At 40.2% G+C, this 10800-nt stretch overlaps 1 protein-coding gene across 6 annotated transcripts in view; it reads right to left on the bottom strand.

Moving 5' to 3' along the window:
* Positions 1 to 107: 107 nt before the first annotated feature.
* The window catches only part of LOC113237598 (somatostatin receptor type 5), a 275719-nt gene continuing 265026 nt past the window's right edge, over positions 108 to 10800 (bottom strand). For 5 of the 6 annotated variants that reach the window (XM_026474173.1, XM_026474171.1, XM_026474172.1 and 2 more), the window contains 3 exons: positions 10621 to 10667; positions 2349 to 2403; positions 108 to 1879 (listed from right to left, as the gene is read on the bottom strand). In XM_026474173.1, coding sequence (XP_026329958.1) covers positions 546 to 1823 — 1278 coding nt within the window. In that variant the 5' untranslated portion in view covers positions 1824 to 1879; positions 2349 to 2403; positions 10621 to 10667 and the 3' untranslated portion in view covers positions 108 to 545. Of the gene's footprint in view, positions 1880 to 2328; positions 2404 to 10620; positions 10668 to 10800 lie in introns of all 6 variants that reach the window. The other variant, XM_026474174.1, reaches the window with a different exon arrangement.

Here is a 10800-nt window from a genome sequence, read left to right as displayed (position 1 = left end):
TACTAACGTTTAGTTTTCCATTCATAGCTATTCTATTTAGTTTTCATTACAAAGAAACTTTGTTGGTAATTAATTGAGTTAAATAAAATTGTACACTTTTTCACGAACGTACTTTTATTACAATTGTGACAACTTATGGATATTTACACGATATGTACATTTTTACATCGTAAATTTATTGGTATACAAACAGTGAAGCTTACAATCGCTAATCGATACAAAACTAACTACAGTTTAATAAATTCTTCATTACAACCCTAGGCCGAACCAGTGCCGGTCACTTCACATCGACAAACACTTGCACCAACACTCACGCCACGATCAGTCCGAGGAGTACGACTCGCGACTCAGCGACCGACGACGGTCGTAGCCCTGATCGGCCAGAGGCGGCGCCGAACAGCGTCTTAACCCCGCAGGGGACTGGGCTCGAGTCCCGCGCGGTGGTCAGAAGCCTCCAGTCTTTAGTTCTAATCGATAGACACTATGAGGGTGTCCTCCTCTAGCACGCTAGCGGAGGGCTCACGAACGTGACGCGAGGCCCGCACTCAGAGGCGCGAATGCGATACCCCGTTGAGCGCTATGAGTGGCGTCAGGGTTGGAGGGCGCGCCTCCAGAGGCAGCTCCTCGCTGGTCGTGGCCAAGCGCGACGTCAGCGCCGTTGACCCCTCAGAGCGGGACGTTCCTCCCGCGCAGCGCGCTGTCGTCAGTGCGCCCCGAACTTGCGACGTCGAACGAATCTGCGCGCGAGCCGCTCCGCCACCCTTTTTCCTAGGAATTACACTATTCTCGACCTGTAACGCTGCGTTTACATCTTTGCCAGCTGCACAGGTGCAAGCCTTCAGAAAGCTCTTTTTGAAGTTATCTGAGAGGAAGGCGTAGAGGATAGGATTCATAGCGGAATTGCTGTAGCTGAAACAGGCAGCCACCAAAAAGACAGTTATTGTGATTTGATTGGCGCACTCTTGGGGTGGAGAGTAAATGAGCGCCACTTGAAACGCCCAGTATGGTAGCCAACAGAGCACGTACACAGCGATTACGGTCAGAACTAGTTTGGTCACCTTGCGGTGCGAACGTTTCTTTTCCTTGGACTTATTTTTGGGTCCTACGGTTTTGAGTTTGCGAATGACGAGGCAGTAGAAGACGAAAATTAGCGTTAATGGTGCTGCGAAACCAAGCGCGAACGAGTACAGCGTGAATGTGGTTTGGCCTTTGTTGATTTCGGGTTCGGGCCAGACGATGTTGCACGAAAGACCGTTGTCGTTGTGAATAAGCGTGGTGTACATAAATATGGGCATCATGACGAGCGCAGATGCGGTCCACGCGGCAGCGGAGACGACACGTGAGACGAACGGCGTGCGCAGGCGCGGTGCCGCAATCGGGTGGCACACCGCAATGTACCGGTCCGCGCTCATAATGCACAAGAAGATGCTGCTCGTGAACTGGTTGATGCCAGTGGAGATCATGTACGCTTTGCACATGAAGTGGCCGAACGGCCATGAGCGCAGCGACATCGTCGCGATCAAGAATGGTATTCCGATGAGGAAGCACTCGTCCGCGATGGCCAGGTTCACTATGTACATGTTGGTGACAGTTTGCATTTTGGAGTAGCGCAAAACGACGTAGATGACGAGCGTATTGCCGAGCAAGCCCACCACGCACACCAGCGCGTATAGCACTTGCGTGATCACGTACACAACGGGCAAGTTGGGGTTGGAACAGCTGTTCTCATAAGTTCCGTTGTATGTGCCGTTCTCATCATAATATCCGAAAGAGTTGTTGTTCCAGTAGCCAAGGTGCACTTCCGACTCCTCGAGAGCCGCCATGGTGACTGAGGTGCTTCACACTAAGTAGATATTGCAGATGACCAAGCAATGTTTACCTGGAAACAAAGAAAACGGTTTATAGCTTTTAAGATTTCGTATTAACTGCCTCCGTGGCCGAACGGTTACCATGCCGGACTGCCAAGCAGAGGTCCCAGGTTCGATTCCCGGGCCGGGAGAAATATTTGTGTGACCTACATTTATTTCTCTCGTGAGTTTGGGTGAAATTTGTAATTGTCTATGTGTGTGTCCATGGCACCCGCGACACAGGGTTTCCCTAGTGCGGGGCTATGTTGAGTGTGTGCGTTATTATTATTACATATATTATTATTATAGAGAAACAAAAAATATAAGAAACCTTGTACTCGTGCTAGTACGTACTAATGCAAACAATACAGCTTAACGTGCGCAGGTGTATAATGAAAATGTATATCGGTGATAATGGTGGCGCAAATCGCGGCCTTCGCAAAGCGGCTTTCATCGTTAATTACTCGTTGGCACAACATACCTACTCTCCGTAATACTCACATTTTGCGTGGGTGATTACTTGTGAAGTTCCTGCTCGAAACGAACGGTTGCAAATCTGAAACAAAGAGAAATAATTTCTTAGATCTTTCGCTGAAAATAGTGCTGCTTTCAACATTTATTGCGTTTATCCTTGTTGGCAATGTTAGTATAGTGTAACGCGAAAGTTTCAAAGCGTATACGCTTTCAACAAGTGGTCACGATTGCTGATAACATTTGAAGTAGATCTCTAATATCGTGGAAAACAATGAAACTGTAGCTTAATAAATGACTATTGACAATTTTTAGATCTAAATCGTGTGTATTTATTTTTTAAACATACCAACATTTTGGTCCCGTAAGTACAAGTCCCGTGCTCCCGTTGCCGTTCATTTGTTTCGAAAAAAAATTAATAAAAATTCGCGATTTATATCCGAAAAATAGTTCCGTTTCCTATGTATAACAATCGCGATATGTATTATACATTATTGTTATATGCATACTATCACTAACATGTAAATTTTATGTAGTTTTTTTCCCTGGTCTGCTCCTCCTCTCTCCTTTCCTTTCCTTGGTGTTGCGTTCCCGAAGGGGCTCATAATATTGGTCTTTTCTTTGTTATTAAATCTCATGTGTACATTATGGTTTTGCAATAAAATGCATATAAAAAACCTAAGAACTCGGAATCTATAGATGCGCTATTCAAATGTAAAAATAAAGAAATTGTATTAATTCTTTAAAAATGCGTAGTCGGTGCTACTATGAAATGCTAAACTACATTCATTAAAATAGGCTATAATATGGTAAAGGCGGCGCAGCGCACGCGTCGTGAAGAAGTTGCTTTCACGCTCCTCGAACTTTTTACCGCATTCGCCCTAATTATGCTTCAGATACCGTTTAAATACCATTTAACTGCCTCTGTGGCCGAACGGTTACCATGCCGGACTGCCACGCAGAGGCCCCAAGTTCGATTCCCGGGCCGGGAGAAATATTTGTATGGCCTACAATTATTTCTCTCGTGAGTTTGGGTGTAATTTGTGGTTGTCTATGTGTGTTTCCATGTCACCTGTGACACAGGGTTTCCCTAGTGCGGGGCTATGTTGAGTGAGTGCGTTAAAAAAAAAATTGCGAACATATGGCGATAGATAGCCGGAGTTCCTCAGGGTTCCGTACTGTTTGCAGCTCTCTTTCTGCTGCATATCAATGATATGTTAATTCCAGGTATCTTTGCGTATGCTGATGACAGCACAGTTGTAGATAGGTACTTGACCAATGCAAGGGTCAGTGGAGAGGAAATCCAGTCTTGTCGAGAGTCCATGGTTAGCTGTTTGGATTTGACACTCCAGGAAGACCCCGATTGGGGCGATGCCAATCTCGTCAAATTTAACGCTACCAAAACGAGGCGTGTCTATTTTGCACAAAATGGAGTCCCTTCGAGCTGACTCCGACTTTTCGTGATATATCCATAGCGATAGCCGACTGCCTCCAGCTACTCGGAGTGGACCTGTCGTTCAATTTGAACTTGCGCAGATACATTGAATCCATGGCCAAAAATGCAGCAAGGAAGCTTGTCATCCTTTCCAGGGTAAGGCGTTACTTTAAACCGGGACAGTTGCTTCAGCTGTACCAAGCACAAGTCCGGTCGTGCATGGAGTACTGCTGCCACCTTTGGGATGGCTCTGCTAAACATCAAATGGCCATTTTGAATTCAATTGACAATCGTGTCAAGAGGCTTATTGGTGACTCGGAATTAGTGGAGGCGAAGCTGCAAAGCCTTGAACGCCGCCGTAAAGTTGCCTCCTTGTCGGTATTTTCACGAGACGACACGATCACGGAGAGTGTGCGATGGAATTACACGATTTAATTCCGCCTTCCCCTTTCCATCATCGGGGTACTAGGCGCAGGCTTGGTTTCCATCCCTATGTTGTGGATATTCCAAAGATTCGCACGCGTTACTTCCACATTTATATGGCGAACGGCTATGGAGTGGAATTCCCTGCCTGCAGACTTATTCCCTGAACGTTTTGACTTGGACCTTTCCAAGCCGAGAGTGAATAGGCATTATCTAAGTGTGCATGCTCCACCAGGTGAGATGGAGGTCAAATGTGCACTTATATTTTATAAAAAAAAGAAATATTTTTTAACATATCGTATATTCGTATGTCCATCTGATTTCTCCTGTTTATTTACCGAATGCTTTGAAATTACTAGCACGCAAAGCACAAATAACTCTCGAAGTAAAAGATTTGTTCTGTATTTCGCAACGGTTGTGTTTGCGTATTAACCATTATAACTGCAGTGTCCATTTCGACAGCAAATAGGTTTTTATAAGTAACGTACTTTATTTAGGAAATTATTACTTTTAATTGATCTATTTTTAATTTAGTAAAGAAAAAAAAGCAGTTCTTTACTGTTCAGAATATGATAATATTAAATTAATAGAAAAGTTTACTTTGACTGTTTTGACTTTGATTGTTTTGACTGTTTCTCGACTTGAAGTTTTAGTATAATAATACGAAAGTTACTGTCGTTTTTGCTCCATGAAGACTCACGTCTCATTCAATTATTTTTCGGCATTAAACCTCGAATTATCTCATCGACCTATCTACACATTTTTGTCAACAAGTGAAAAAAACGATGGAATATAAAACGATTGACCGCTGCCACTGTTAATCCAGATGCTTGTTGTCAAATTAATAAATAAATAGCAAACAACGAGGAATGGTTTCCGAATATGTTAAGGACGCCCTTTTATATAATAGTACTAGATCTAGTCGTTCCACTTTAAAAACCGTCTCCGTCGTCTCGGACAAACCCCATTTTTAATTAAAATATATTATAAATGTTTCTAAAATTCTATCACCCGAGCATAAATTTCAAGTCGAATCTTATTGTAAAATAATACCAAACGCTTGTCGTAAGCCTGTAATTAGAAACAGATTTTTCAAAAGAATAATAAATAAACAAAAGAGGTCGGTATGTGGCATCTAGTGATTTCCCACGGGGGAGGGATATGTAGCGAGGGGCGGAGGGACCACAAAAATATTAGGTCACTGGAGTGATGGATGAAGTGAACATTAAAACGAAGTTGCCGGGAGTAGGTCTTATTCATTTTCAAAATTATTCACGAAACTAGGGAAAATAAAGAAGTACAGCCAACAGCGTACTCAACCTTAGAAATAAATACATTGACTTTAACGTTACAGTTTTCAATTTAAATTTGATTGCTCGTCGCCGGTTCGTTCAAGAATATTATTTTATACAATTACGGGGTGTGTACAGACAATAATCAAATTAGTAATATTGGCGTAAAAATATTACACATCACCCTTATTAATGATTGCAGATGTTAGACATATGTAAATCGCCTCATTGCCGAGAACGTCGGATATATTTCAGTGAGATGCGCGTTTGCCATTGGTACAAGATTAACCACCCATCAAATTCCGATTACGAAAGTTAGATTGACGAAAATAACTTGTATAAATCATCATCAAGTCTAGTTTTACGCTGTTTCTCCGTATGTTTTCGAAAATGGCGTTTCAGGAATTTGTTTAGGTATCAGTTATCGTGCGGCGCGTGCACAGGCGTATGCTTGTCTATCTTCACAACAGTCGTAAATCTCACACTGGCGTTAGTGGCTGTCAGTGTTTACACATTCTTCGCCATTTTCAAATTACTCACTTTTGCAAGATGATGCATAATTTTTTCTTTCTGGTGCACCTAACATTAATCTATGGATAAGGTTTTAGATATTTACTACAAATTGAATCAATTTGCAACATTATTACGTCTTTATTGTCTGGGTTCCGTCGCGACTAGAACCATTAATCATGTGCGCTTAAAAATATTTAAAAATATCTCTTCATTTTACTGGACTCCATTAACCGAGAAAAACAAACCTTCTAATTAAATTCTCTGAAGAAGCCCTTCGGGCTTTTAAAGCGCGTCCATAGTATTTTTTTCGTATCTTCATTGGAATAACATCTCGCACACCGTCTTTAAATATACTGTTGCGAACAAAGGCTAATTTTATTCATCTGCAGTGTCGTACGCTGATAGATGTACGACAACAAGCGTGCAATGAAAACATAAAAATAAACATTAACTCAAAAATAACAAATAAACATACACAAACAACCTCCTGGCGGATTCTATATGATTTTATATTCCTTGAATCTGCAAGTGGAATCACATACAGGCACTATAACGCGCCTCACACGCCGTTCGTGATTTACATTCCCGCGTAGTGTATTCGTATTGCCCACCGCCACCGCCTAACTGCGCGGCCGCATGGCGCCCTGCGAGGTCCTCTAAGAGCGATATCAGCTGTAGCGGCAAAGTCCTCGACTATTCAAACGATCCGAGTGGAGTCGACATCTTTGTGCAATTTGTTTTATTTGCATTTGTTTATTTATACCACGGCGGCGTTAATGGTGTTTTCACTACCAAAAGTACAAACAGTCGGGAGTCACGGCGCCTTGACGAGCTCCTTAGGGAGTGTTGGAGGATTTTACTCTCAGATATTCATCTATTTGTATTTATCAACGTGCTTCCATCGTGTTGCCACTTTTATCCTTTTTCTCACGTATATATTACATTACATAGATAAGTACACTGTGTTACCAAATATTCTGTTCTATTTTATACGTAATAAAAACATAGGCGTTTCAAGAACGTAAGTTGTTCGTCGAGTACAGACCTATACTACAACGTAACTTTTTGAAATTTTACCGCTATATTTGTGTTCCATTATGAACACGGTTGCATTATTAACACAGTTTGTAAGTTTATTACTCATTTAATCACATATCGAACACATCCGAAATAAATTATTACTATAAGCGAACTTATAATAGATTTTACCGAAATGAACTCTTTCCTTAGTAGTTCTGATTTTTCAAAACGATAGTACCATTTGTTAAAAATACAGTTTTTATACATATTACTCTCAGCAATCTTTGCCTTGTTAAAATTACGGAAATGAGAAGTTAAAGATTTTACTTGTCGAGTCGATTTTCGCAGAATTACCAAAACCCTTGGCCTGAAACGAGGCTGTTGTTCTTTTCAAGTGAGCTTCGTTCGTTTGGTGGGTTCGTCCTCCGTTGATCAAACGGTTTGGCTTGATTGGGGATGAAACCTTTTACTTGTAATGATTCGTGGTAGGAGGTTTGCGTTGCTCTCGCTGTAATTGATTTCGAAGACGGGCTATTTGTAAGGGATGTTTTCACAATCATTTATTTATAGGGTTCTGACTCTACACGGCCAAATAATACACTTTTGTTGGGTGCTGATGATTGATGGCCCAATTAGTTCCAACTGTGTTTGTAAAATTTACATTACGTGCATTGCCATAACGTATGGAAGTGGTTAGTTCCTACTTTCGCTACAAAAATCTGTAACGAGCCGGAGCGAGTACCGACAGTAACATTATTGCAGAGGCCGGGAAATAAAGGATTACTGGACGAGTATGAGTTACAAGGAAGAGCGCCAGAGAGGCCATGTATTAATACGAGTCAGCAATCCCAGTTCCCGTCGAGGCATGTATAGACTTTTTCTCAAACAATGTGAGGATATAATAACAGACTAAAGAAGATGTTTATCCGCTCACGCGATGCGCTCATCCTACCGCAAAATGGCGGCTATTTGGTTTCGCAAATTGGAAAAGGATTCAGTTTAAATACAAGTTTTTAAAAATAAAAATTATAATTCTGCTGTGCTAAATAAATACCCTCCGTACTACAACAAAAACATCTCAAATAAAATGCAGTAATACACCGCAAATCCTGCACTTAAAAAGCACTAATGAAATTTTTGGAGTACTTGGGTAAATATGATAATATTCCGTTTGAGTGGTTCTAATGTTTACCATGAAATTACTCCTTAAAGTATAGTTTATAAACATTTATATTCAGGGTAAACTTAAAAAACGCTACTTACGGTATGTTTTCAATAAATAAACACCGACATCACCAGCCCAAACAATAACACACGCGATTGTCGTGACGTATTTTTGAAATTGTTTATTTTTTTAAATGACAGACCCAGACATTAAAAACTATATGGTTTGCTAGAGTAGTTAACGAAATAGCAATTAGTATTAGTTCTTTTATCTGTTATAACTTCGATATCCGATAAATCGGTATAAAATCATCACCGGCACCTCTAGGTGTGGTATGCTTCTAGAGACGCATGAATCGCATGAGCGGATAAGAAAAAGAAGAAGAAGATGTATAATAGAAAAGTAAAAAATATTAATTAATACTAAAATTAATATTTGACATGTTAGAACAATTGCTAAAACAAAACGTTATTGTTTTTCGAGGCACATTAACAGTAGACTGCTGAACTTCTGGTGATGCGTTTGAATGTGTATTACCCGTTACTGTATTTTCGTTATCGCTCTTCTCACTAGCGCTCGTTGTCGCGACCAAAATACAGAAAGACGAAAAAACAAAGAAATACCAAAACATTTTAGTCTAAATGTTACCGCCGCCATATTTCTATTTTTTTAAGTAAGCGGTACAGGTAGGTATTATTAATTCTCGCAATTATGAATACTGGGCAGTTGGCTGTATGAGTTTTTCTTTTGCCTGTTTACATAGTTAATTATTAGTAGATAGATTTAAATGTTTAGAGAAGAGGACTGTACTGGGTTTCAAACTTACTTTGCAGGCCTTGGTCGGGAAGAAGTGGCATGGTCCTTAAATGACAAACTTTCCGTGTTCGTTTTTTGAAAGTAATGCAAATATTTCCGAATATGTTTGAGAAAAATAAATTTTCCTAAACTTAAATGTAAAATTTCACGGTGTTTCCTTTAATTCAAGATACTATGTTATTTGAAGGAATGAATCTTTATGTTTCACTCTTTCCATCGGCACCATGAAATACGGGATTTATTTTTCACGTTTGGTCTGTTCAATTCCCAGATGAGACAAAAAGTAAGTAATAATGCAAAAATGTCCCCATGAATCAAAATATTTTATCAACAAATTACTTTCCCTCTGTGTCGCATAGCCGCAGGACATCCTGTATATAAATTCAATTAATAATTTTACTCAGTCGTTTCGTATATTCATAAGTCCTATATTTAGTCCCTCTCGTTGGTTGTGACTGAAAAGCAACGCCCCTTAGGGAATAGTGGCATACGCTGGGTCTGCGCCCTTTCTCTGATATGACAAAATGTTTTTGTTTCTCCGTTTGTATTTGTGTGTTTTGTGTCATCTTAGTGAATAAAGTGTTAATCTATACATCTATTTATCTGTAATATGTAGTAGAGATCGAAGAGAATATATTAAAAACAATCATTTATTTGTTGCAAATACAAAATTTGTACATACAGACATTTCACGCCCTTTTCTAATCGAGGTAGAGTAATTTTGATAGTTCGTCAAAAGATAGTTACAATATAATGAAAATCCATATCGGGTCCAAAGCATCAGCAGCGATTAACTTGAGTTTGAACAATGAGAGCCCTCCGCCCCACATCAAGCTTTACAAACTGTCACGTTCTGTTGGTCGATGTCCGCCTGAATGTCACAGCGGCCCTTCTCAGTCACTGCTATTATTACTGATTGGAAATTGATCACAGATCACATAAATACTAGTAAATTGATCTTCATCTATTCTAGGTGATGGAATTTTAGAATTTCGAGTTTATTAAACAAGAACTCGAAACTTGAAAGTGGAGCGACGAGATCGAGTGAGTATTGTGTAATATTATATGAAAACGCTATGACCTTTCCCCATTAGTGTCTCACGACGAAAAATCTAAAATACCAGTGATTGCGCACTACGTGACTAAGACAGTCCCTCTGCGCGACTCTTGATTGCGCCTGGCGGGCATTTTTTTAATAAGTACATTGTACTGTATTCAGCGTTATAAGAAAGATGGTCATTGGAATACAAAGTATTCCATTTATTTATGCTTGACCCGACGCGGGTTGGGGAGTCAACTATACTTCGGAGAACAGAAAGGGCTTAAAGCCGATTTTATCAAAAATTAGTTATTGATTTTTTTTTTTTTTTTTTATACCTGACAGGCAAATGACTCCACTCCACCTGATGTTAAGTGGAAAGTGGTATCCAAACGCGATGGAACCTAGTGCAGCGATGGAATCCTCACTGCACTAGCCGCCTCCACCCTGCCTGCCTACAATATGCCTCTTATGTAGTTGAGTTAAATTACCACGCCGTTCCGATCTCTCCACTTAATATTTTGTTATTCGCCTGAAAAACCTCTTTGATTTAAAGAAAGTTTTGATGATAAAACAGTATAATCGTAAGTTCAACTTACCAACAGACAATGTATGTCGGGAGTCTCATTACAGTATTTTCCGGAACCTGCAACAATACAAAGCCCAATATTACGAAAGTATTCCAAAGATTTCTTAGGCCGTTGTTAACCTAAATCCTTTTCACGGCTGACCCTTCGCATGGCTGATCTAACATTATAGCAATGTTACAAATATATGAG

This window comes from Hyposmocoma kahamanoa, unplaced genomic scaffold (genome assembly GCF_003589595.1).
Source record: "Hyposmocoma kahamanoa isolate Upper Pololo Valley unplaced genomic scaffold, ASM358959v1 93, whole genome shotgun sequence".
NCBI lineage: Eukaryota > Metazoa > Arthropoda > Insecta > Lepidoptera > Cosmopterigidae > Hyposmocoma > Hyposmocoma kahamanoa.
The sequence above is the reverse complement of the archived record's forward strand: the minus strand, read 5'-3'. Positions and strand labels throughout refer to the sequence as shown.